At 41.8% G+C, this 27632-nt stretch overlaps 3 protein-coding genes across 4 annotated transcripts; 1 reads left to right on the plus strand and 2 right to left on the minus strand.

Annotated features, from left to right (window-relative positions):
• The first annotated feature begins 2499 nt into the window (after window positions 1-2499).
• Window positions 2500-5863, plus strand: LOC135483958 (melatonin receptor type 1B-B-like). The gene is made up of 4 exons (XM_064765032.1): window positions 2500-2595; window positions 3178-3354; window positions 3816-3906; window positions 5079-5863. The coding sequence occupies exons 1-4, from the start codon at window positions 2500-2502 to the stop codon at window positions 5861-5863; spliced, it is 1149 nt and encodes a 382-aa protein (XP_064621102.1).
• A 3392-nt stretch (window positions 5864-9255) lies between these two features.
• LOC135502530 (IQ domain-containing protein H-like) lies at window positions 9256-21716 on the minus strand. Of its 2 annotated transcripts, XM_064795461.1 has the most exons (23): window positions 21560-21716; window positions 20335-20454; window positions 19886-20049; window positions 19504-19576; window positions 19069-19188; window positions 18712-18792; window positions 18299-18479; window positions 17811-18001; window positions 17467-17508; window positions 15191-15324; window positions 14920-14997; window positions 14626-14734; window positions 14104-14331; window positions 13813-13963; window positions 13460-13635; window positions 12878-13150; window positions 12468-12656; window positions 12160-12277; window positions 11534-11997; window positions 11243-11365; window positions 10348-10409; window positions 10067-10175; window positions 9256-9876 (listed from the first exon to the last, which is right to left on the minus strand). In XM_064795461.1, exons 1-23 carry the CDS (start codon window positions 21617-21619, stop codon window positions 9787-9789), a joined length of 3336 nt encoding a protein of 1111 aa, XP_064651531.1. In that variant the 5' UTR covers window positions 21620-21716; the 3' UTR covers window positions 9256-9786. The 2 variants fall into 2 exon arrangements, with proteins under 2 accessions (XP_064651531.1, XP_064651541.1); XM_064795471.1 differs by lacking the exon at window positions 17467-17508.
• A 970-nt stretch (window positions 21717-22686) lies between these two features.
• LOC135502538 (uncharacterized) lies at window positions 22687-27154 on the minus strand. Its single transcript, XM_064795484.1, has 3 exons — window positions 26631-27154; window positions 25083-25255; window positions 22687-24667 (listed from the first exon to the last, which is right to left on the minus strand). The coding sequence occupies exons 1-3, from the start codon at window positions 26846-26848 to the stop codon at window positions 24378-24380; spliced, it is 681 nt and encodes a 226-aa protein (XP_064651554.1). The 5' UTR covers window positions 26849-27154; the 3' UTR covers window positions 22687-24377.
• Window positions 27155-27632: the final 478 nt, after the last annotated feature.

Consider the following 27632-nt stretch of genomic DNA (forward strand, 5'->3'; position numbering starts at 1 on the left):
ATCCGATTTGAAGCCAGCTATGAAAATGAAATTTTTTCTCAATCTCTGTCTATTCATGAATTGCAATTATTCATCCAAAGAAGATCCAGTTCCCAGAATGTATCAGTCGCTTCGAGACCACAAATTTCTCTTCCTACGATGTCACGATGTACCTCCTTCCTACAGCCCCACTTTAAAACATTAAAATGAAAAGAATCTATATTAATCAAGAGATGGTAGTCTTAAAAACACGAATAATGTATGATTGGTAAACAAATCATGTAGTCACCGGAGAAGTATGAGGTATGTCATATATACCCCAAAATAATTGTAAGTCGTAGTCTGTTGATACATCCTGGAATACCAGGATCAAATATAGTTGTCACGAGTTGGATGCTCTTGATATTGACTGCGTTAAAGGCCGGGAATCGTGAAATAACGGGTTAATGACACAAAGGTTATGAGTTCGGCTCACCAAGAGCCGCAAACTGATACAGTTCTGGCACGGGCAAGACACTTCCCTGCAGTTTTCAGGGGGTCGCTTATATATTTTTGGACATGCCTAGAGTAACCTACCTAACAACTCGACCTCCTTGAGTTTCTCGGGGAAGTTAGGGGAGACTGCATGGCTAATTGCTCCGGATATCCGCGTTACCTCTACTATATACCCTTCTTTAGAAAAAGTGAAAGCAATGTTTCATATCTTCTTTCGTTCCATCCTTCAACAATGGTATTTCCATCCTTGTCGAAGGAGTAACAAGCCGTGCTCAAAATCTAATTAACCTAAGGGAAAAAATAGGGCCATTTACACGGGACCAATCATCCTGAGATCAGGCTTTTTTTACTCCTCTGTCGTCATATACAAAATATTTGAAATTTGAAATATCGAGAGGGGAGTATATTGAAAACAACTGATGCCAGGGTGGGGACCAAACCGTAGGTGCCGAGGGAAAAAGGCCTTGAAGCTCAGGAAGGAGTTTCAGTCGGTCGGGGCATGGCATCAACTGCTGATCCGAGTGGGAACTTGCCATTTCGCTGTTTGCAAGCTACCAAAGGTCACATGTTAAATACGCCGACTCCATAAATCTGTTGATGCTTCCGTTTAGTTGGAGGAACCGGCATGACCGGAGTCGATTTGGTGGTATCCTGGATGCGTCGGTATCCGGGCTTCGGCGGAGACCCTATTACATCGAGCATACCGCCGATAAATCGGCTGGGTGTCTTGATGATTTCTCTAAATTTTCGAAGACCGGTGATCCTAAGTTCATTTTGATATATATAATAGGCGGCATTCGAAAGAAATTTTTTTTTCTTATATGAATGAATAATAACTAGTCTATAACTGGTCGATCGAGGAGTTTATACGTGTTGATATAGCTGATTGCGGAGACTGACCTACGAAGCTTGATGGCGACCTGCACAGCTTGCTTGACCCGGGATCCTGAGAAAATCAAGGGTTGTTGTTCGCTTCTCCGGGCCTGCACACAAATTCCTGAGACATTCGCTCTTGCGTCTGCACTTCAGTAAATGAGGGCGAATGTCTCAGGGGTTTGTGTGCAGGGCAAGAGAAGCGAACATTAATCCCCGATTTCCTCAGGATGTTGACCCGGCGGCCCGCGCAGGATTTGTCTGTCGAGGCACTCGTTGCGTCGATCAAGTGCCACTAACGTTGTTGATGTATACCTTTTTACCAAAAGTACCGTTAGTCTAAACAGTCAAAGTAGCCAAAGCAGTCAAAAGCAGCTGAAAGGGGCTAATTTCCCTCAATGTCGTTTCCGTCTGCCATTCGATATCCCGGTGTCAGCAAAGCCACAGCTTGCAAGGAAATCGCTCGCCATCTACTAAAAATTGTAAGAACCGTGCATGCACCTGCAGCCGGGTCATCAGTGGCGTGCGCATCCAAACCAGCCAGCAGCAGGATCAAAAATCTGCAAGTTCCTGCTTGTGATTGATGTGCAACGTCAACCGCCTGATTCGTGGTAGGTTGAAAAAGGTCACTGCAATCATTGATGAAAATTGTTCATTCTAGATGATTTCACTGCACACATAGCGTGGTCACCCATATGATTAAAAGTTTCAACGGTAATTTAGGTTCTTAAAAAATCCAATATCTGCAGCTGGAAAAAACTTGCTGAAATATTCAGAAAACTCAATTATATATGATGTTTACTTGATTTACCACCACTGCATGGACATCCTGTGATTAGGTTTTTTGAAATATCGAGAGGCGGAGTATATTAAAAACCACTGATTACGTCGGTCACCGATCGCGAGTAGCATAACAGATCAGGCATTATCATAGTTACATCAGTCTCCCCTTAGTTATTATTTACCTATCCCAGGGCCATTTCAAGGCGCGGGTCCCGTGGCAGGTACTGTGTGATTGGAATATGATATTAATTAACAATATGAGCTTCCAACGTGCTGATGAAGGAAGGAAGGGATTGAGTTTTCGCACACCCCCGAAACGCCAACCTGAACGTCTATCTCATTGTTTATCTTCCTGATAACGAAGGCGAAATGGGAAAGGTTCGGAGGCTTTCCAAGCGAGCAACGCCAAAATTAGACAGGATGTTGGCCGGTGCGTTCGAAGGCCAAATCCAGCTGCTGGGAAGTGTTAATGAGCTGACTGTGATCGATTAGTTCTAAGTAGTGATGAGAATCTAAGATGAGAAAGAACATCCCAAATAGACGTCTCTGGTAGTGAGAGTGGGAATGGATGTATAGATTTTACATTGAAGCCCACATTTCCCTCGACTGGTGACACCAACAACATCACTGGGTTGCCATCAACAGACTGTAATCTCTGTTTTTTCGGAACGGCAACAGTTGCGGCAGTAGCGAACGCGAAGAAGAGGGAAATGAACAGTAATTTCGATCAAAGAACAAGGATGTTTTAATAAAAAACGGTAGTTTAAAAGCAAACTACTTGGAATATGTATTGATATTAGCATTAATTAAAGGGGTTATTGATTCTTGGAGATATTTTGCCGAACCCTGTCCGCGAGAATAAGCGAAGATGACGTCAGAATGGTACAGATATTAAACCGATGTAAATGCTATAGTCATGTAATTCGTGATCCGTGAGATTTGCGATCCGGTCATTAACAGAGTGGCCTTATTTGTATTATTTGGAATATTTTCGCAGCATGAAGGACACTTATATAGTCTAACATTTAACTCCCTTGAAACTTTCAGATGGATATACCTTATTACGCCCCCAACCAATTGCCGAACGATTCCAAAATCATCACAAGAGATTTCCTGCAAAACAACTTGGTGACATCTATCCCATATCTTGTTGTCATCGTCTTGGCAACATTACTTGGGACCATAGGCAACATATTGGTGATTGGAGCCGTTCTTTCGAATAAGGTAGGGGCATGCAGTTACTTCTTATCGACGTTCCGCTCACGTATTATAGTTTAAAGGTACGGGACCCGTATCCCTAGGTTAGAATGCTAAAGGTACGGGAGCTCTTTTGCGCAGGCGCACACAATTCCCGTATCTCTGACCATGTTTTATTCGAACGGCATTTCTCCCGTACCTTTTTCCATAGTACGCTATGAGTACGGAACTATAACAAGTAACTTATAATTACAACGTTGATATAAAACTGGCAACAGCAGAGCCAACGTTCTCGAGTAGGAATTTTACTCCAGTTATAGGAACATCCTTAATAATCGTTTGTTAATACAGATATTGGTTGCTACCGGTGACCAGGAACTCTTCACCAGAGAGGCCCCAAAATAAATGTTGACCCGATTGTTCAAAACCCCAGTTGACGCGACAATGGATACCAACTAAAGTCATTTATTTCAATCTTCATCACACAGGTACTGCGGACGGAAGGCAACTGTTTCATCTTAAACTTGGCCATTGCCGACATTAGTGTCTCCTGTTTCGTCGACCCTATGAGCATCGTAGGTAAGGGGAATTGGCGTGCTTCGAATGATAACTATCAAAATTGATAACAATAAACCATAATTAAGAACAAAGTTGTTAAAGTAAAGATCAAGTTGTCTAGAGCAATTAACTCTGCTCGACTTCATCAGAGTGACTTAGTCTTGTGTTCCGATGCATAGGGCTATCCACATGTTAATGATTGAAGAAAATACTAAACAGATCAAATTGAAGTTTTGGGGTGCAATAAAGGGATGCTCCGATCCGGAGGGGTGCTATGTTGCACCCCTTAACCTCTGTAACACATTTATGTACATTTATGCTTCCCAATTTATTTAACATTCATCTTGTATTGATATTCGAGACTGAAAATGTAAAATGTAAAATGTAAATCAGCCGAAAAGTTTCATTTTGCTTATACAAACGTATGATTTCTATGATAGTTTTGCCTTCAAAGTTAGCACCCCATGCAGGGTTCCGATAAGCACATTTCCTCTCTACCAAGGGTTCCCATGAGCACCTTGGGGCCTCGGTTCCATGAACCGCCGTAGCCTGCCTCAAAGCCGGAATAGCCTCAAGCAAGGACTCTACTTTCCGAGTGATCGTAAAAAGTTAATTGGGGGCCTCATTAGGCTGCCTTTCCTTATCTAATCGTCCCTCGGATCCTTTGCCTTTGGCACAATTAATAGAACCAGCATAACTCAAATAGATATTTTTATCGTCTTTAATAAGGTCAAGTAACGTGATTGATATATACCATGGCTTCATTGCTTTCAGCCGGCCGATCCATGCTTAATTGGGCCTTCTGATCTTTGTGAAGCAAATTATAGCAACTGATGCCACTCCCGTGTTTCCGGCCCAATCCCATGCTACCCTATGCCGCCCCTTTATCTAAAATTATTTACATGTACTTTGATATCTGATCACTCTTGGGAGATACAAATCTTGTCAGTCTATAATGCTTTTTTATTCACACTCCTCTGAGATAAATTGCGAATTCCAGCTTTGTCACCAAAGCTCAAACAACAGCTAAAGGTACGGACGAGATTCTTTCAAATCGCCGCATTCTTTGTAAAACGTTTATGACAAGCCATCAAACAAATCTTTGAAAACCAGTATGAATTCTTTCACGTTCTCGCAACTATCAACGGACCCTATTTCTCCCGTTTATAATCCTTCATTCTTTCATTTAACAGGTGTCATCAAAGGGGAAGCCTTCTTTCACTACCAGCCGATCCTGTGCGAGCTGATTGCCAGTGTATGCCTTACAGCTTGCTTCTGTTCACTTCTCAGCATCGGCGCCATCAGCCTGAACCGGTACATCCACATCTGCCACCACAACAACTACGCGGCCATCTATACGAAAAGGAACACGATTCTGATGTGCTTGGGGTTGTGGGTTCTCTCCTTCATGTTGGAGATGCCAAACTTCTTTGGGTGGGGCGACCACGTCTACGACCAGAAGACACTGAACTGTGTATGGGACAGATCTGCCGACTTTAGCTACACAATGTTTTTCTCATGCGCGGGAGTTTTGTTCCCTCTCGTCATCATTTCAGTATGTTACTATAAGATTTACGCCTGCGTCGTACGGAGTAAGAGCAGAGTTGCTGCGGCCTCTGCTGCGGCCGCTTCCCAAGTGAAAAACGATTTTGATCGGACGAAAGATAAGAGGGAATCCATCCGGTTGTCGCGGACTTTATTCGTAATCTTTGTGGTGTTCGCCGTGTGTTGGTCTCCTTACGCCATCATCGTTGCAGCGGACATCAACGACGCGTGGCCCCGAGAGGTCCATCTCTATTCCATTCTTCTTGCTCATTCTAACTCCAGTCTGAACAGTTTAGTGTATGGAATCACCAACAGGCAATTCAGAAGGGGCTATCGGAAGTTCTTGAGGATGGACAGATGGAATATGTCGAACACTATTTCATTGACGGAGACCAGGGGTAATACGTTTGATAACAACGAAACAGCTTTATAAGAAATTGAGCTCCAGAGAATGTGCTGAGCCTTCAGAAAAATAAAATCCCAGGGAATACAATGTATAGACAGCTGGTTCATCCCACTGCTCGCGCCAAACGCCGGTGTGATCGAGCTAGTATGACGGGCGAACGGCAATGCTCTCTACAGTACAGCGCAGTGCGGTTTAAGAGGCACAATAGGGACGTTTACACGGTACCAAGCCAAACCAGACCAGATCAGATCACATCGCTCACGACGTCATTTCAACGTAGGATGGACAAATGAGCATCGAACCAGACGAGACGAGACCCGATCCAGACCATATTCGTGTGCGTTTACACGGCAGACCAATCGACCGATCCGAATCGATCTGCATCGGTTTGGTCCCGTGTAAACGGCCCTTGCTTACGTTAGTTATCTTTATTTCGGCGTTGCCTACACTCTGCTCTGAGAAAGTGCAAACGGCAAGTTAGTGCATGTAATGATCACGTCAGTTCGGTCTTGGATGCCCGTTGTGAATTGAAGGAGGCAAATTTTGCACCCTTTTACCAAGGGCTACGATCGACGAAGTACAAAGCATACTTTATCGACGGCATTTTTTTCCAAGAGTTCCCTGATTACTCATGATGAAAGCCGATTTTAACGATGTAGCGTAAAATGCATTCGCGCAGGACTTGAAGTTTCCACAGACCTTCGAACTTCGTCGTTCCAAAGAGTTGTAATAGGTTGTATTGCTCCACCCTAGTCGCTGGCCCAGGTCGTTCATATGAGGGTATGTAGTGAAATTATAATAACGAGTGCACTGTCAGTGTCAGTGTAGTGGTCCTTGTCCTCGGCTGTGACTGTGTTGTCCCAGAGAGTTTCTAATAAGAAAAGAAGTCTGGTTGTGAAAAACTACGATTGAGGTGGATCCTGGATGCGCAGTTTGGCGGATGAATGACGATAGACTGGACCTGAATGTTCAGTGAAAGTTCCATGGAAAGATTTGACTCTGTGAGAACGTGCGTGCAGGCGTGTTCGTGTGCGAGAGTGATGTATGACAGTGTGCTGGATGGTGCAGGTGCGTACGACAAAAGTGATGTGTTTGCAGTGTTCCAATGTGTTCCGCAATATGTTCCTTCTAATGTTTCCATATTTTTGTGTATTTGTTGGCCCAGCGTGAAATGCAAGTTTTCTTCTAAATGAACTTCTCCGCGCTGCGTGAATAACCTTGGTCCCACATTATTCATGAGACGATCGTTTGGTGTTAGTGACATTTATTGTTTGTGTTCATTTGAAGTACATGTACATGTATTTCTATATCACTCTGCACAACGGCATTATTGTTAAAATGTTAACTTCCAATTCAGCTTCTTGTTAAAACAACATCGTTAATGGAAGACAACGAATAAAGAAACTGCCTGTTGTTGTCAACTTCGTACTACCTCGTTTATGTTCGTCAATAAAGAATAAAGAAATCATGATGTAAGATTTACTGTAGAGATTCCCCATCCATGAGATGGAGTTCTGGGCTCCATCCTCGTGCCAGGATTGACAGGTCGGAGACTTCAGCAGTTAATTACAGCAGCCAGATTACTCTGAATACGGATTGTCCAGTGAGGCCTGACATTCGACATAAAATCACCCTCAACAGAGGCGACCGGCTGACTGATATTTACATGGGGGGAGTCTTTTTCAGGACAGCGGATAGACCAAAAATGATATAGACACCTATGTTTTGGCGTCCGAGGTGGCCTCCCCAAACATTGCCGGTGTGACAGCGGATATAGTCCCCCTGGAGTCATAGTCCGGTAGCATTGTATTTGACCAAATAAGCAGCATGATCTATTGTACCGCTAACCCTAACCAAAACATTTAGCAATGCGGGCTATTGTTACACGGACTATCAGCCCTAGGACTAATATCCCTTGCACACCTGTATAAATAACTTTGACAAATTCGGAGGACAATGTCACAACCTTGTTGAACACTTTTAATCGTGTCATGCAAATGTTATATGTATTAGTAAAGTTATAGATATCTTATTTGGTATTGTTTCAGTTTAAATGTAAGCTCCCAATAAAAATTGCTGTCGATAACTATTAATGTGTCTCTTTGACATCAGGTTATCGTTTCCATACTGAGTAAGACGTCACAACCTTGTCCAGTCAATGGTTTGATACATTGATTTCTACTGTACTGTGGACAATACCACAATCCATAGTTCGGCCTAAGTATAAAACAGGCACTGCCGAAGACAAAAGACCAATGAATGAGTTCATTCCATTTCTGGGCAGAACAATTCACTTTTGCCTGGCTAATGAACAGATCAACACATTCCACAGATGATAATGTAACAACATTGTTGAGCCAAGGAATTCGTATAATATCCACTATACTGCGGACAAAATCACAATCTAGTCCCTGGCTAAACCATGTGCCTTGAAGACACAATATCACAAGCATGTAAGAGCAATACTTTCGAAAAACGATGCGCCTGGAATGATCTTTGAATGGGCTCCTCTCCGCTGTGGAGAACCAAACAGTCTTGCCAAGATAACAAAGGTCTTCTCGATACAGACAACAAAGTCACAACCTCCTTCGAGAAGTGAACGAGTTATTTCTACAGTGTCTTGGACAACGTCTTCTGTCCCTGGCGATCTGCTCCAGTTCGTGCCAAGAGTGACCCAAGGTCGTCACACCACTTTCGAGGTTCACCCAGTTCTTTGGTTCTCCCTTTGTTCCTCCCCTGCGGGTTCCATGTCAAAGCGTGTCGGGTGAAGGGGTATCTCACTTTCAACTGGTACTCTAAAAGGGGAGAGCGTAACAACCTGGTTATTAGACCATGTTACTCTGCTACCGACAATGTCACAATCGTTGTCTCTAAAAACTGAACTGGGACACCAGAAGGCATTGTCCCCGGTCTTAAACGATCGATGGCTGGTGTAGCAGGAGGACAAGTCCCCTGTTTTTGCAACTTGGTCCTCTAGTAGTTTCTAAAAACCGAACTCGACCAGCGAATCTCATAGTCCCCGCATTTTCACCATCGATGGCTGGTGTAGCAGGAGGAGTTGTCCCCTAATGAAAATGAAGGGGAACGTCACAACATTGTTGACAAGTGAATGGACACATTTCCACCGTCCTACGAGGAACAATTTTGTAATATTGTAAGGCAATTGATCGAAGGGGAACTCCATGCAGAGGAAATGTCAGAACCTTGTCAGATCACTAAATGGCACATTTCAACTACACTGCGGACAATGTCACAATCTTTGCCGAGCAGCACAACCTGGAGATGTCATAATGCTGCATGGACAACTACACAACCTTTTAGTGTCAAAAAAGCCAACAACCAGAAATTGCACTCTCATGTCAGATAAACAATCCAGAGAGTTGTCTAAAGGATTAATGAGAAAACAACCGATTTCAAGGACAACTTCATTTTAATTTTTCTGGTTGATGTCAATTCAAGCATCACACAATATTTACATAGAATGTACAAAGTCTGAAACAAATATACAAATATATAACAATAAGCTCTCATCTAATGGCATAAGTTAGATATGAACAAATTAAATAGGAAAATATTTAAGCTACTTTAATACATAACTGATGTGGACGGAGTGTTTCTATTATTACCCTTTGTAGAGACTGATTTAAAGGACTATCACCACAAAACTGGTACTTTGGGTTCAATGAGTAATAAAAGGCATTACATAATGAGTGCAAAAAGTTTTGAATACATGTCAATAACAGCAAACTAAATTCAGCGGAATGCTGTAGAAAGTTTTTAAAACCTGATCAAAACTAAAAAGTGTTCAAGTTTATACTGAGTTCTTCTTGGCTTGGACAGATCTGTTCAAAACAACAATTTCACTATCTCGGCAGCGATTCCAGTGGACTCACTGACGGCAAAAGGTGAATAACACCACATTAAGCATTTATAACAACCCTAGCCAGGATTCAGTTTTCGACATCTTCAAGACCACTCTCACTTTCCTCTGCATTCTGTATTGTGGTTCCTAGAATTCCCTCAATATCTTCAATGGCAGCCTGGAAGCAGACACAAAAAAAAGATGAGTCGGAGTGGTAAAATTTATCTTAACCTTGCTAATATCCAGCCCCCTCCTGATCCTCCTTGAAACGGGAGACGGGAGTAAACATAATTTCAATACTCCAATATTTCAACCTGTCAACTCTTCCAACAATAATTTCCAAACTGGAAGACATCTTCAATTCTCACCTTAAAGTTGGTGTCTCCCTGCATATTGGGAGCTGAGATCTCCTGGTGGATGACCGACATATTCCGGGCAAATGTGGCCAGAGCTCCTTGAAGATTGTCACCAATAGTTCTGGAAACGGTTAATAAAATGAAATAATGTTAATTCTACTACCAACTGTAGCATATTTCGTAAAGGTCATTCTTAAATTGTAGCCCTTGACAAAGAAGGCGTCCTATAGGCAAATACTTCAATTTACGAATGATTACTCTACTACATACGGTCTTGGATAAAGGATACTTACAACATTCCAAGGTTCTCCCGGTTGAAACTATCAACGAGTGTGAAGGCCGTGCCCTGTTTCTCCTGCAAGAAAAAGAATTCATTTTGAACATCATACATGGACAAAAGGAAATAATTTAAGGACAACTTTTACAAGAAGGAATACACCCAATGATACTGCACTTGGGCAGGGTTCGCATTTTCGTCACTTGCGAATGCTGCACATGAGTGGCAAATGTAAAACAATGTCTGGCTAAAAATTTTGCGAATTCAATTTGAATTGCCATAATTTGGCGAGAGAGTAATAATGTTGTGCGAAAATTGATCAATGTCTATCAAAAAGATCCACTTCCACACCAAATGCACCAAGGAACGATCGTTAGTCAGTCAAACTTTATCATATTTGCTGGCGGCCGCGCTATCACAAGTGGTTGCTATCGTCTGCATTGTAGTTCTTCCCGTTGCCGCTACAGTGATTTTGGTGGCGCTGCTGGTCGCCTTAATACGCATGCATTATCGGCTGGTTTCCCGCTCGCTTCGTTGCCATGGAGTCTCCGGTCACGGGTTCCTCGAATCGTTCGTTGATTGGCTAGTCTCAGTACTGGCGGGCTGCCATTCTCGCACATGTTACAGCTGTGGGCTGGGTCGGCCCCAAGATGGACAAACGATCTAATCGGCAATGGCTAGAGCTGACTCAATATGGCAAAAAGTGACAGCCACTTGGCTAAAAAGTGGCTAGGAGGAAAAAATTCACGGACCCAACCCTGATCAAGGACTTATGTTTTGGGGGTTATAATGTTTCTTCAGGTTTTTTTTTAGCAATCACCAAATATTTTTTGGCATTTTTTATTGTAATCCGCCCAAACAACTCACACAAATTGAGTGGTTTGCACTGGAGAATAACGCTATGGGCCTACCTTGATGTCATAGCCGATCCCATGTGCTCGACACATCTGGAAGAACACACTGTAGTGTACGACGGCAAGATTTGAATGGAGGAGGCGAGTACTCATTACAGCAAAGCGACTGGTTACTGGAGGCTGAAACAGACAAACGACAGTCACTAAAACACTGAAAATACTCTCATACATATTTCAGGGGACAAAGTAAACCAGAATATATTCATGTTATGTCGGTATTTCTGAATGAGTGCCAGACACTGCAGCATGTTAAAGAGAAGAATGAGAACTTAAGATTGAAAAGCCTACCTCATCTTCTTCAACTTTCTTGAAGCGTAACTTCCGCTGTCTCTTCTCTTCCTTAATGGGGGGTGGGATATCAAGTGTATGCTGCAGCGGATCCAGGGTTGCGTTGGTCACAAAGTGCATCAATGATGTCATCGCTGCCGTGTCGCTATAACACAGGTCAAGATCGACGGCCCAAATGGCCTGTTCCATCGTCTTCGCATCAATGAAGGTCACAAAGTCGACGGAGAAGTATCCAACTACTCCACGAGCTTTGCACGCCTCAGCGACCTGGTTACAGATTTTGTTCAGATCTGCTGGCTCAACTGAGGACTGTGGTACCGAGAGACCCCAGCACTGGTACGGTGTCTCGGCCTTAATCTGGTCACCCATGGACACCATGGTTATTTTGCCACTTGGCTCGATAAACATGTTGACGGTCAATGCTGTTACACTTTCAGAGGGAGGGCAGGCCTCGACAACACCACCTGGAAAATGGAAACAATGTATAGAAGTTTGGAATAAGCTCTACAAATCAACCAGGCCAAACTGTTTCTTTTATTAGAAAAGTCACGAAGGCAGGCTAAAAGGTTGACTTGAATCGTGTAATGGAAATTGTTTAAGTCGGTTGCCTCAAAAGACCATCTCACCTTGACTCAGAAATGCATCAATGAACTTCTGCCACGTGGCATAGACTTTGTTGACAGGTTTGGCGAAGTTTGACAAGAGTTCTGGGACTTCTGCGTGGATCTTGATATAGGCCGGTTCCTGAAAAGATAGCAGTTCAACAGTTAACAAATGTTCCAAACATTTTTGAAATGAGTTTTGGTGCAATTAAGATTGAAAGTATTGAACTTGTATGGAGGCAAAGTACAACAGACAGTACAGCTCTTTGGAGGACTCTCATTGGGCATTAGGAAAGTTCTACATTAGACACCACCAATTTTCCGTTCCTCACCTGTGCCCACTTCTTGCTCCACTTTTCCCCATATCTCAGAGATTCTTTCACAGCCCAATTATAGCACCGAAGATTTCCTGGAATATCAACATAGGCAATCCCTCGTCCATCAAACTCATCATCCAACTTGAACAACCATCGCTTCACACCTAGATTCTCGGTTATGAGAGTTGCAAGACATTCATGGAGCTGAAAACAACAAAGAAGTATGAAAAAATTCTAGCGCTTCAGTTGAGGCTTGGTACTGCATGACTTCATCTGTCTATCTGACGTAATTTACGTCATCAGCTGTTGGTGTTGGTGCTTCGTTGTTCAAACCAGCCTTGAAAAGGTACATGACAACATGCCTCGCTGCACTGTCAACAGGGATGTATTGAAAGTCTTCTTCCCATAACACTGAGCCAACTTACTTGGGGTAAACTGTAAACGTCATACTCTCCCGGAGGCACCTGTACTGCAGCACTAGCAAATATTCTCTTCGACCCAGATTTTGTGGAGTACAACCTCGCCACCTCTGGCTCCGGACATAAAATAGGGAGGTCTAACTTCTCTGCAACAGCCAAGTCATCCTTGTGGGGAACGCCAGGTACGATGTATGCGTTCCTTCCACGCACCAAGTTCTTTATCCTGCGGAGAGTCCGCGGACTGTATTTCAGAAGGGATGACAAGCACATGTTGTGAGTCTGAAAATCAAGACGAAAAAAACGAAAGTTCAAATTTTAGTTTTCATTATGATACAATGATTCCAATAGAAATACAGGAGTACCCATCGCTGTCTTTTTTGTCATTTGTAGACAAAGGTGTGTGAGGCAAATGAGTGAAAAGGGCATCGTTTGGTGAAGGCTGGCTCACCCACAAGTCATGGGGGGACAAACATTTGACAAATAAAAGGTCTTCCAGTTCAGCTTTTTAGTTAGGTTTAAAAAAAGAATGCACTTCCATCTGTTCACTTTACGTTTGGTTGTTCACATTGAGTCATAAGCAATACATACTGGGAAATGTTTTGTTGCCTCTGGAACGATAATTTTGTATCTGTCTGTGACATCCATCTGCTCTTCCACGCTTCCCGTATCGATGGCATTCCTCAAGCCCAGTAACTTGGCATAATACTGCATGGTCTCGTCATTCAGGGCAACAGGGCAGATGTAGATCACATCGACATTTGGATCTGAAATTTACAGGACGTTTAATATTAGTTTTGTCGGAAGCTTTCTAAGGAGTGGTCATGTCAATACGTTTGAATTTTTCTTCTCGAGACAGTTCCTCTGTTCAAGACTGGGCAAAAGATATACCCTAGCAGCCAAGGATTGCCAACACGGTATCAATTCCTTAAATCAATGCTTACCGCTGATGTCACATAATCTACCCATCTGCACGTTCTGTCTGATGCCCATCTCGGTGATTGAGTTACGGATGTTCTGTGACACCCCAAGAGATGGTACGTGGATCACAACGCGACGCGAGTTTCTCACTCTATCCCACGACGATGCTAATTTCTGGAAGGCAACAGGAAGGACAGATCAGACATCATATGGGCAACAATAGACAGGAATATATGGTCAAGCAATCTACACGACAAGATGCATCCAAGCAAGGGTAAAACTCATAACATGTCTGTGCCGCACGTATCACTCACCTTGGCCCTATTTTTAAATGATTCAATATAATCTAGCCGCGTCTTCTTCAACTGTCGACGGACGTTTGCCATCTTGACGTTCATGATCCATGAGATGGCTATCACTCCCGCCGCCCACTTCTGTCTCCTGTATGCTAAATACTTAGTGCGGTCCCGATGCCTCCTGAAGAATGATTGGATGACAGTTGCGGCCTTCCTTTGACCGTCTGGACCAAGGAACTTCCTCCCCTGAAAGAAAACAAATGCAAGCTTTAGTTGTGGTTCAGTTTATTATAGCACATTCTCATTGACCAAATCCCTCCTCAAAGCCTTTTTGTAACCAGTCATTCAGATAGTCTTTTACATCATATCGACCTCTGTTGTGGTGAGGTTAAGTCCTTGACGCAGTATCCCGCTGTAAGCGACAGGGTGAATTCCATCTTGGATTTTACAAGGTATGGCGTCCTTTTCGCCCACATGACCAAAGTCCTTTTGGATGCCAAGACGTTTTACCCCTTGAACAGCAAATTTAAGATAACTTACTGGTCTTTTTATGAGCGATTCCACATCTTCACTGTTTACTATCACAGATAATAGATCATCGATAGTCGGTGTCTTCTCAAGTTCAAACTCCTGGGCAAGGTCGGCAAGTCTGCAAAAAAAAGGACTAATCAGAACTTGATACCAAGAACTCTTCACCAATATCATTATTGAGAGCTTTGTTAACCTAAAACCAGGGCCAGTCGATCTGGTGAACTATGTTTTTTAGACCCTTAGGTCAACTAGCTGAAGATGGGATGCCCAGTCCTGTAAGCTGAATGTATATTTTGAACTTACTTATCTCCATCAATAAAGGCAAGTGGGATGGCATGGTCAATGAGCATCTTCTGTAGGTGGCGCATTATGGTTACATTGCTGAAAACAGGATATAAAACATGTGTAAAAGATACTGGTGTGATAAAGACCTCAACCCACTCAACTGCTAACAAGGTTTTTTGGACATAGCACTGAGCCAGAGTATCTTGTAGTATAGCAGTTTCCAGAAAGGTCTTCATTGGTCTTAAAGGGTCAAAAAGGTTCGAAAAATGTCGGAGAGTTCAATCCTTACCTTCCCCACGACAGACAGTAGTGCTGTTTGAATGCTAGGAACTCTGGCGTATTGTCTCTGATCTTTCCATGTTGGATGGCAAACCGATGGCTTGTCTGTCTGAATTCGTTACTCGCTGGTGTGGTTGGTGGTGGCTGAAACAAGAGACAAGACTATTAGAACAAAAGCAAACAACATTACATGATTACAAGTCGAGATGAGACATTACAAGTAATAAGATGACAAAACTATTAAGTCTGTCATTTTTGGGGCCCTAAAGCTCACGATTGTACACCCTCTCGCGAATTGTGCAAGGAAAATGAAGGGGATTACAACAATAGGCCTCTGGGAGCACTTTCACTGTTTGATTAGTTCTCGCTGGGGAAGAAAGTTAAGAATCAATGTCCTGATGTCCACGCTGACAATAACTAGATAATACATATAACAGTCAACACAGCCACAGCAAACACCCACAAGAAGCTGCACACAATATGGGAACCTAACCTACTGAAAGCAACAAAACTCAAGAAATGTTTATTATGCATAACTTTGTGATACCATTTTATTGTTTCATGAAAATAACACTTTGGCAAAACAACTGCACGAATGTTCCATTGTGGATAACGGTATGGATGTGTGTGTGTGCTAACTTCGTGTATCCAAGAAAATGATTTTGTCCCCCTAACATTAAGCAAGAAATAATGGAATGCAAAAAGGAAAGTACGATTGATGCCTACATTAAAACATTTGCACACATTAATCAACATCTCAATGGCAGTTGGGGTAATATGATCCCCAACCCACCCCCACCCTCAGAAATGTCAATGTGATGTTGATAACAAGACGAGACGACAAATCAAAAAATCACAATGTTGTAAACTGTATGACAGGAGGTTTATAAACACGGATATTCCAAGACAGAATCCATTTCTCCTATAAAGTTAGAAGTCCATATCTCAGACTTTCAACCCCTGATATTTCATTCACAAGGCAGATGCCTTACCCACCAGGTCATCGGGATTCGTGTACCAATCACCAAGTATCTTCAATGAGGACATTAGAATTCAATCTTAATATATCCATGTTTTGCACAAGTGACATTTATGTAAATCAAGCACAAGAGCATACCGCCTTCAATATTCTTGTCTTAGCCTTGACTGCTAGCACCTGAAACTGTTATTATGACACTCAACAGAGTTAGTAAATACACACATGACTTTCATCCAGGTTGGAGAACTATGACCAAATTCAGGTTCTGGAGTCAATAACACCGGTACCAAAATTTGGTCAAATTTTATTTTCAATCAAATCTGATGTTTTGTTAACAAATTAAAATCTCACTTTCTTTTTAAAAGTTACGATATTTAAGATTAATTCACCAATATAAATTGATACCTTTATTTCCTCATCAATTCCAATTCCCATTTTATACATAAAACTACAACATCTCAGCTGGAAATAACATACCAAGACAACCAGATTATAATGCGTTCAAAATAAACATCAAATTCAAAGTTTAATCACCCTTGATGAAAGCAAGAGGGTTAGAATTTCTTAAGATTGGATGTGAAATGTTGAGGGTTCAGAACCCCAAACAAGCAGTGCAGTGAGGAAAACAGACAATTTTTTCTCACAGAGGTTTGACAAGTTTGATCGCCTGGTGTACAGCAACAACAAAATAGAAAACAATCATGCACAAGAAAAAGTTGATGATTGAAATCGAGTGATATCCAACGGACATCTGCAAAATGTGATTTGACAAAATATGTGCAATATATAGACAGTAGAAGTTTAGTATTGGTACATACAATGTCACCAGTAGGCATGACGTCTTGATTAGTTGTGGGACATGCTTGGAACGCATTAAACTTGTTGACCAAAGGTGGCTGTGGGTTTGAAGGATGGACTATCTATAACTAGGTACAAGCAAAATATCACCAGGAGAAAATCCCACACCATGCAACATGCAGATGATTGATCTCCTTTATGGAAGCTGCCGTCGTGCTGGCTAAGTAATTTGATGCAAAAACCTGAAGGGGCATTTCAACCTAGAAGGCTTTTAGAGAACAACTGCAAAAGGACCAGTAGTCTTCTAGTCATTGCAACTCAGTCTCTAAACAGCTAGATTCTAGAAACTGCAAATGAAGACCACCACACTACCACTACACTACAGGTAATTTTTGTATCACAGAGGTGATATTTGGTACCACAATGATGTCAGAATTTGGAATTCAGATACGCAATGTTCTCAAGAAACCTTCCTTGTTCAGCCCCAGAAATTGTTAAGTTGAACACACCTCTTCTTCAATAGGCAAAGGTAGAAAATGCGGGAATGGTTTCTATTGTTCAGAAAGAAAATGAATATCTACTGTTACAGATGTTACACAATTATTTATGCTTGCAAGGTTAAGTACTACTGGTAGTAGCTAAAATGGAGGTTGTATTTCTATCATAACTAAATGTCATAACCATAAACCATAAACTGAATATAGTGATGTATTTTAGCTGTACTTGGTCAATTGGTTACGAGAGTTAGACAAAACTGTTACAAACAAAAACATGTAAACTTTCAAAATACTTTTTTCTCACACAACCATTTTAGAGATCAAGTGAGACAAGTTTCCTAAGCTAGACAACTTACCAATGGATGAAGGGGCATCTCAAACGTCCGTACAGCAGCTGGCGTTTTGGAAGTTCTTGCGCTTGACATATCAGCAGACTTGACATCACGACTGATGGTTACCTGGGAGCGTCGATGTTGTAAGGAGGACATACTCTCGGAACCTTTTACACTCGTGTCAAGTTTCACGCTGGCAAAGTTGTATCCACTATCTAGAGAAACAGGATGCACAATAGGGTATCAGTATCCCAATTGGTGGCACTGATTTTCACTTGGGTGTGGTGATGAAACTCACATCAATTGAGCCATGACGTGAGAAAATATTGAGCTACAAGAAAATACAACAGACACGAATGGCATAGGGTCGAGAAACTGAAAGTGTCACCACTCTGATCACTGATGGCTCAATTCATCCTGTTATCATTTGCTTCTAACTGTAGTTGATACATGTAACCTTCAAATGTAGTCATTTAAGGTAATCTGAGGTAAACACAACTGTAGTAACATACCAGTTATTGCAAGAAGTGCGCTCTTCCTATCTTTATCCACTGGGTCATGCAGTGCTGCCGTCCTATGTCTTACTGGGGAGGGATCGAGTGTCAGCTCTGCTGCAGGAGGGATGAGACCCCTCTCGATCAGATTTAAGATTCCCTTCTTGGCGTCTGTATCAGAGATGGGGGGTGGTACCAGCTGAAGTGAACAATAACGCATAGATAGACGATTTCCAGGACGTAATGGAGGAACGTCGTAGCATCGAATACAAAGGTGGATCTCAGGAGGTTGGCTCATTCCATACATCAGACAGGGGGGAAATCACGTCAAAATTAACCACCCATGTCAAATCACTGTGGTGACTGAACATGGTGGTGGACCTAAAATTTGGCAGGTTACAATATTCTTGCAAGACAATCTGTAGATTTACCTGAGGATCCACTCTGTTTGCCTTAGGTAAGATAGCAAGAGGTTCGATTGTTGACCCATGAACTGGTTTCTGTTCAGCCACCTGAAAAGTGAAATCAACAAGACGAAATTAAAATTTGTTGTTCCTCTCCTCTCTAGTGTTTCCGTATAGGTACCTATAATATCACTGTTTTGCGTCAATTCTCAGTTTGTATAACAAATCACAATCACTCCGTAAACCATGATTAATTTATGAAGCTAGAAATGTTCATGTTTTCCGTCCATTATTTATTAAAAATCAATGATACATGTAGTCATTATTGATTACAAATCAATGATAGGCAAAAAATAAAATAATAGCATGTTTTATGATACATACCCTATTGTGTCTCTTGTCAACGATGAGTGGAAGTTGGATGCCATAGTTGTCGTGGAGGACATTCCGATTCTGAGGGTTGTAAGGGTTATGGATAGCTTTCACATTGTGTCCTGTCTTCAGCTGGAAAAACAAGATAGATGTTTTGAATATCGGTTGTACTTATCTTTCATGAGAATTCGATGACAAAACGAAAGTGCTTCATATCTATGACAAATTGCCATAATGTGGCAAAGGTGCATCCAGGATCATTGCAAGTAGTCAATAATTTATGAGCTCGCTTGATAAACGATATATGCAGTTCATCATTGCTACAACTGTGCAGTCTATGATTCTTAATCTTATCAGATATGTCTCTGGAAACTTAAAAACCCCAAAACTGTCCTATCCAGTGTAGTAAGCGCAACTCCACTGAACTGAAATAACAATAGTACTGACCACTTGTGCTGGAGTGAGGCCATGTGTCTGTATCTTTTCCTTTGGAAGAATGAAAGGTTTTCTTGACAAAGCCCTGGAAGTGGAAATTTTAAAAGATTGTAGACCAAGTTTGAAAGTACAGGGTATATGAACACTTTTTAATTTGGTTTCAATGTTTCAATTTTATGATGGTGTTGCATATATTACCATTGATTTGATGTGAATGTGGAGCTGGAAACAAGACACCAGCTCATTTGCCTCAGACCTACTCCCTTATAAAGAATGGAAAAGAATACTGGCCAAAGGACACCACGCTAACCAAAACACTCTGGGGTTCTCTCAGACAACCAACTTCGTTTGCTCAAATATTCCAAAGACAGACGGAGAAGAAACCAACACTTACTGCTGTTCATTTGATGCCCTCCTAACTTTATTATCTTTCGTTACATCTTTCAGATCCCAAGTCGTCTCACTGGTTGTATGCTGATTGCCATGGCCTTGTGATTCTAGAGATGGTAGGGTCAGCACTCGATTGTTCATCTGATTCACCAAGTTTTCGGTCTTTAGCTGCAGAGTAAGATTGAAGACACAGCGTCACATGTATGTCCAAGATTGCTGAAGTGGTGGCAATTTCAGACAAATTGGGGGTAATTTCACCTCATTTTTTAGTATTTGCCAACGAGCAGAAAAAATAACTAAAAGCGTTTGTAAGTTTGTGAGCAAAAACATGTGGTTTACACTATAGCCACAATGTTTTTAGCTTTAGCTGTTTGTCAGTACTTAGCATTACCTAAAGACAAGAACAAGAAGAAGTAAAATATACCTAACAGAATTCTCACTATTGTAGCTTACCCTGATTTCCTCTTCTGTCTTCTGCATTGCCTCCTCGATGGAGGTTGCATCCATACCCCCGCCATCTTTCTGAACCTGACTCAACAGTCGCTCCTTAAGCTGGTGAAGATCTTCCTGAACCTGAAGAAATAAACAGGAGACTATGAATTCAATGCAAACATTTTGAAAGATGGAGGAAATTGTGCAATGAGTAAGTATTATACCAAAAGGAATTCATAAAGGAAACTATTACCTGTTTCATATTAATTCATGCAACGGAAATCCGCAATCATGATACGGACACATGAACGTTTCTGTTGACAAAACATATTGAATGGTCATAATCTAATAAGCAAACAACATCTAGGCACTATTTTAATTTAATATATCACACTGCATGTGTATACTTGCATATGAACTGACCTATTATAGTTTTTGGCAGGGGGAAGGCAATACCCCTTTACTAATGATAGTGATACCCATGCATGGATACATTTATGTATGCATGTTGGCCTCTATTATTCTATAGTATAGGCTAAGTCTAGATGGTCTAAGATTAAGAAAGATCCCATAAATCTTGCTCCCCAAGGCATAATTTTGCACTGAACATTCTGAATGTGCTCAGTCAGACATGATATCAGCTCATTCTTGGGCATGATTAATAGATTTAGTTCGGCTCATCTTTTCATAATGAGTAAGAGGCCCACAAAGCAAATCGGTTTTGTCAAATCTGCTGAATTACCATCGGGCTGAAATTCAGTTTTTTTATACACCTATGGCTATGTCAGACTGGCTAACAAAACTCCGAGTAGAACAAAAGAATTGAATATCACTAACACTGTGACTGTCAGTGTCTGTGTCAGGTCTCATCTGAGGGCGGAGTGTCAGTGACACAGAGGACAGCCACAAATTGAGTTGACAAAAGATAGCCTACGGTATAACACTAGCCTAAAGTAAACACAGAAACAGGGCCCATTCCCGTTCCGGGGATTTTGGCTGGCCTACTGCTTATTAAAAAAGGCCAATGCAGTAGGCCAAGCCAGTGATCAGATGGCATAACCAATGACGAGGCAATCCCACTCCCACTCCCAGGGCAAGGGCTACTTCTCTATTTCACAAAACACGGACACTGACAGGGTGTACTGTCATGACTGTAGTGTAGGCCTAGGCTAATGATGTATGGAGGCTAGGTGCATTGCATGCATGCATGTACGAACACCATCACAAACACAACTCTTTCACCTACCCGAACCAAAATTTCCCCAACATCGTGGTCGTGATTATTCAAGTCAGTCATGACTGGCATTTTAAAACTATTCTCTTTATTGTTTAAGTTTTGAAAGACGAGAAATAGTACATTTTCTCTGAGGAAACGGACGGAAGTCGACCATTCCGTTTCTCTCGGCAACACTACAACAACAATAAATGATGACGTAGTACGCAAGCACCTTGCCAGGTACTGTATAGAGACGTTTCGAAATATCAAGCGTAGCGTCCGGACGGTAGAGCGGCCGGGTGGTTCAGTTTCTGTTCATGAGCGTTTTTCGACCGGCCTTTACCTCGCGTGTTGATGGACGTGCCCCTTAAGTCCCCTCGAAAAAATCTGACGTGAGACTAAGCTTTTTTCGTTGCAGCAATTAAGATCCTCTTCTTCCTTTCGCCCCCCCCCCCTCATATACACTTGCGTCCCGACTTGCGTGAACTGTTTTCATCAGCAGCCGTGTATGTGTTTCGGAATGTGGCACCACTGTAGGTAATTCCTGAAATCAAATCAATTGATCCGATATGATTTGACCTTGACTTCTACTGGAATCTGGCCCGAAACAGGTAGTGGGCATAACCGGCTCCTTGCTGAGATATGTATCTTTAGTGGTTATTTACTCTCAATGTCAGCAGCTAATAAGAGATAAATTCATCGTGCCTTACCTGTGGTCGGGCAAGTGGTTAAAAACAGTATTGTACGCAAGGGAGTGTAGGCTACACCTCTTAGATGAGCAGCCAGACCACCTTGAACTATCATGAGTTTGTTTCAAGTGTTGGATGAATGGAATGCCATGCAATGTTGCCAGACAGTGGCAAATACCTAAATGCTGAAGGCAGATGGTACAGAACCAACACATGTCTATGTTCCTGGCAGACACTATTTTTGGCCTACACACAAGTGCCTGTAAGGATTGGACTAAGTAAGATGCTGTCTGTCATGTTTGGATCGAGATATTGAAAAACACCCGTAAAGGATAATGTGATACAAGCAAATAACGGTGTTGTTAGGCCAACTTTCGATAACAACAATGGCTGCTCGCACAAGATTGTCTACATTGGTGGCCATCTTGAATCTGGAGAGAGAAAAAACGAACGAAGAAGACATTTGTAAGAAGACCTTGTTTATTCGAAAGAAACAACACTGTATTTTGTAGCAAAAGCTGAATATGAACATCTTGGCTCTATACCTGCTTTGGAAGTCGTACTCCTCACTCTGTGCATTGTCAGTTTTCTTTTTTTCTGATACATTTATGTTAGCAATGGTGCACATCAACAAATTTGTGTCCTGACTGTTCACAAACAGTCTTATCTTGGCGAATTCCATGTTGTGTGTCTAGGGAGATACTTGATATTATGCTCTCAGTAGTGGAGCAGGATTATAAAAATATTCACTCACATTTCTCAGCAGTTAGTCACATACGTTTATATCTAAACTTTACTATTGCAAAATATAACTTTTAACAAACAATTATCAAGAAACATTCCTAAAAGTTACTTTTATGAATAAATGCATTCTTCTAGTAACGTCACCATCTCGACCCGAAAGGTTTTCTCGTCGCTACGAGGTGCTGTGCGAAACCGTGAGCGGTCATGTACAGGTACATGATGACGCTTCCTACGGTAACAAATCAGGCTATACACCTAATATCACTCGAACTATACATGTAGTCATTTGGCATATATCTAGCTCAGAAAATAAATATTTTCAAAGTTCTATGTATTTGAAGCTGTTATGGTTGCTACGATCCAAAAGAATGATGAAGGATGAATGATTACCCGGGGTTTTGCATTTGTTACACTGTTTTACAGGAATTATGATGAATGAAGTCTGCATACAAATGAAAATAATAATGGTTATGCACTTAACATCTAAAGATACAACCTCTATTTCCTCCGTTCTTTCTCCAAAATACTGTATTGTAGCAGAATCTTTCAATAAATGGAAAGATTCAGACTGTAGTGAACAATCTAACTTTAGGCCATGCTTTAGATCCCCAGCATTTCCCACACCAGATACATGTAAATTGTTTTTGAAATTAAACAAAAAAGCGGTCAGTTTAGTCAGTGATGAAAGATCAGCTTGTGTTAACCCGAGAGAACCTGGAGTTAATTTTAACTTTACTCGGCAGCTTTCTAATCTCAAGCGCTACTTTCCTGCTGTTGCCTTTCAAAAAATCCTATCTCGTTGAACGATTAACATTTACCTGTACTGGTGAAAAATGGAAGCCTTAGGTGGATGAAAGGCTTTTCTAAGAGTCAAAAACAAGCAACCGTTTGTCGGAACCTGCATGTACAGTGGAACCCCGGTAACGCCACAGCCCCGCTATGACGACCAAGAATCGCCGGTCCCGAATGGTTTCCTCTCTAACTACCATTACAAGGCCCCCGGTAACACGACCACTCCGGTACCCAGACCACGACCGCTGGATTGGGCGGTCCCAATGACCAAATTCACACCTCTAACCCGACCAAAGGGCCTTATTGCCGTGAAAAGACGAATGCTGCAATGATTCGTGGTCGTGTTACCGGGGTTCCACTCTACATGTTTAGCTGGTAGATAGCCTAGTAATGGTACTTCTTCACGAAGTCGCCGTTTTAGGGTGACGTCTCTCTTTTCCCACAGTGATCGAAAATATTCAAGCTTGTATGTATATTTATCGCTTAATCAAACACATTATACCGAAATGTGCATTTTAATCACATGAAGACCAACAATTTGACCGCAAGCTCATATCTACAGCCCCCTTTCACGGAGAGATGTGTTCTCGCCACATAGAAAGCTGTATTTTAAAATGCACAGTCTAAGGTTTCTTTTGATGTTGCTGCTGGTGTTGTTGCTGTTGCTGTTGGCGTTGTTGTTGCTGGCGTTGTTGATTCTGCTGTTGCTGTTGCTGATTTTGTTGTTGTTTCTTGGCGGGAACGACCTGGAGATACTTCTTGACAATGTCCAACCATTCCTGGTGTTCATCCTCGACAAGGTGTCCACCAACCTTTGCAATAATCCATGGCTGTGACATCCTGACCCTCATTTTGAATACTGCTCCGGAAAGAGTCTGTTTTGTTGAAGCGGAGAAAGCCCAAACCTCTTCAACTGAAAACGGAAATTAATTGAGATGACATTGCTGAACAAGTTGACAGTGAAAGGAACTGATGTCGGAGATAGTTTCATGCGCATTATACCGCTACACTGTATACAATGTACCGACATTGCTTCACCGGTTACTTGAAGTCGGGAGGACATATTTGGTGAAAGTTCGTGTTTCTTATAGTCTTCAACATTTTGGCGGCGACTGTGGACAAAATAAGTATGTTTTACGTTCATGAGATGTTTTTTTTTCTTTGGCAAATCCTACACCAACCACCACCAAAAGAAACGGATAAAGCAAGTGGATACCGATTACGGGTCGTAAAGAGCTAAAACACTGTAAAATTTGAGAAAACTTCTCAAAATCGCCATACCCCTTTCTCCTACCTAAATACGGTCCATAATGGTGTTGGTTACTTACGAGTTCCATATTTTAGTTTCGCCTTGGTGAATATTTTCAGTTCGGCCGGGTATAGATAATTCGACGCTATGATGGTAAGATTGCCAACTATTGGCACTGTTCGTAGAACCTCTAGCGTTCGGTGTACGTGGCCGTCTGCCCCTTTTTTACTCTTCAAGATCTTTATTGAATGCCTGGAATGGTCAACGTGGTAACAATCGGTCAATTAGGACCTTGGAGTCGAATAGATATTGCGGTGATGGATGATGATAATGATGATGATGATGATGTTGACGATATGATTTGAGGTAATTTTGTTGTCTTAAATCTTAGTTTCAGCCTCTAGTGCCTGCACTTGATTTCTGTCCGAAACGAAACCCAAGCGAATCATGATTTGCCTCTCCCCACTCGATTCTCCACTGACAGCTATAGATTGCGAGTCTGCTTTGGAGACTAGCCTCAGCCCTATCTTACATAGCAACAAGAATATTAATGTAAAACAAACTATGTATGTGCATTCCTTCACCAGCTAAGATAAGTGAATGGCAATCGACGGAAGCCATCGTTCCGACCACCATCAAAATCAGGTTGTGAAAGCTGCAGGCATTCCTAACAGTATGATGTACTTGGTTCCTTGCTCACACCTGTCCCTGCAGAAGTATGTGCTATATGGGTATCAATATACCTGGCAGCCTTTTCCACAAATAACACCACCGCTTACTACCGTGATATATCGGTTTCGCTCAGTGGTAAGCCTACCTTTGTCTATATGAGAAAGCAGAGTCAAGAATAACAAGTGAAATGTTAAAATTTGAGAAGAACTACTCAGCGCCAAGGCTAAATGGCCAGATAAAATACAATACAAAGGGTATTTTCTACAGAAATGCAACTGGGAGGGATATCAACTAAAGTTATTTTTGATGAACCATTTGGATGTAGCAAATTTCGTTATGATGACCTATTCTTCAGTTCTTGACCTTCTGGCGATATTGACATGCATGCTGATCATTTAACTGTATGTTCTTTGCTAGAGGTTACCATTCGCTATCATTGGCTTTTGCGAACGGTTTTAGATTGAACAATGACCTTTTCTTCACGACAGTAACACGAGGAGTTGAAAAGGGAAGGATATCGTCAGTACCGATACATCTCCTGCCAACAAAACTCAGAGTTGTTTGCACCAATTGCGCTCATCACTGACATAAGGGAACTACCAAGAATAATTATGTACAGTCTTTTCTTTAACAATGTTGAGCCTTAGCCTTCTTATGCGCTGATGAAGATTGGTGAAATCAGATACTTTACCGACCTCGGCTTTTGCGAGGACAAACGATCATCAACAAGAGAGACGTCAGAAAACATCATTATGTAACATTTTGTATTGTAATCCCCCAAAGACGATGGAAGGACATCGCTATATGCTGTTCTGAAGACCTCCTTCCGTCAACGATATGATTAAGTAATAAGATTTATATAATTGAGAACGAGCTTTACCAAATACCGCTAAGATCGGTAAATTACTTTTCCTGAAAATATATTTCATGCAGCTTGCCTCAAAGCAACACTTACATTTTTGGATGAAGCTTTTCCAACGTATTCGTGTCCTTCATGGTATTATAGACCGTCAAAGGTTCCACTCCATCAATAAAAGTATAAGCTGAAAACTCCGTCACATTATTCTGAAGGAGGATATAGCCTAAAAGGGCCACGGAAGGGACACCTATGACCACCCAGTAGGAATAGGGCGCAGGCTTTCCCGGAGCAGACCTCGTCTGTGAACCCGCCATCTTGCCGAATCTTTACTCGCAACAACGCCAGCACCGCGTATGAGAAACTAGATAGTTTAGTTTTTATCTTTCAAGCTAGATTCTGCGTGCGAAGGTAGAAACTTAAGAAAGCATCCCATCATCAGACACATAATGATATGTTGGCTGATTTTGGCCATAAATATTCCAGTACAAAAAATACGGTTATTAGAAAACGGGGACAGTAATTGGTGTCGTCCGAGCGCGCGGTCTTCTTCGAATGGTGCCAGTTTATACGCCGGGTTGCGTCACCGTTGCTGGTCAAAGTATTGAATGTACCGTCTTCTCCTCCGAAGAATTTCTTACCCAGCTGATGTTTGTTAATGATACTATTTCCCAGCCAAGTGGAATCATGATAAAGGGTAGATTGGTCAAACGCCCAATGTGTCATATTATGCCTTTCGTAACGATCCAGTTCAACTGCTTGTCAACAGGGGGCGTTAAGGTATTTTGGGTGGACGACCGACGACTGCTTCAGCCAGTGTCGTGTTGGCGATAAATATGGTTTGGGTTGTTGACCACTGGCACTGAGTAATTATGATTCCAAAGCTGTCTGGTCCACTGACCTCACTCTCGCTTCACAGAGTCTGGTATAGCGAGACCCAAAGATGGTAATCACAGCCATAAACGTTAGTGGCAAGGGCTGATGGCTTTCGATTGATTCTAATTACATTTTACGAGATATATACTTAGTTCTTCTTGTACAGAAGGGCATGATTTAAGAGAACAAATTGACGGATATGTTACTTATAAATTCTTATTAGTT

This window comes from Lineus longissimus, chromosome 2 (genome assembly GCF_910592395.1).
Source record: "Lineus longissimus chromosome 2, tnLinLong1.2, whole genome shotgun sequence".
In the NCBI taxonomy this organism is placed as follows: Eukaryota; Metazoa; Nemertea; class Pilidiophora; order Heteronemertea; family Lineidae; genus Lineus; species Lineus longissimus.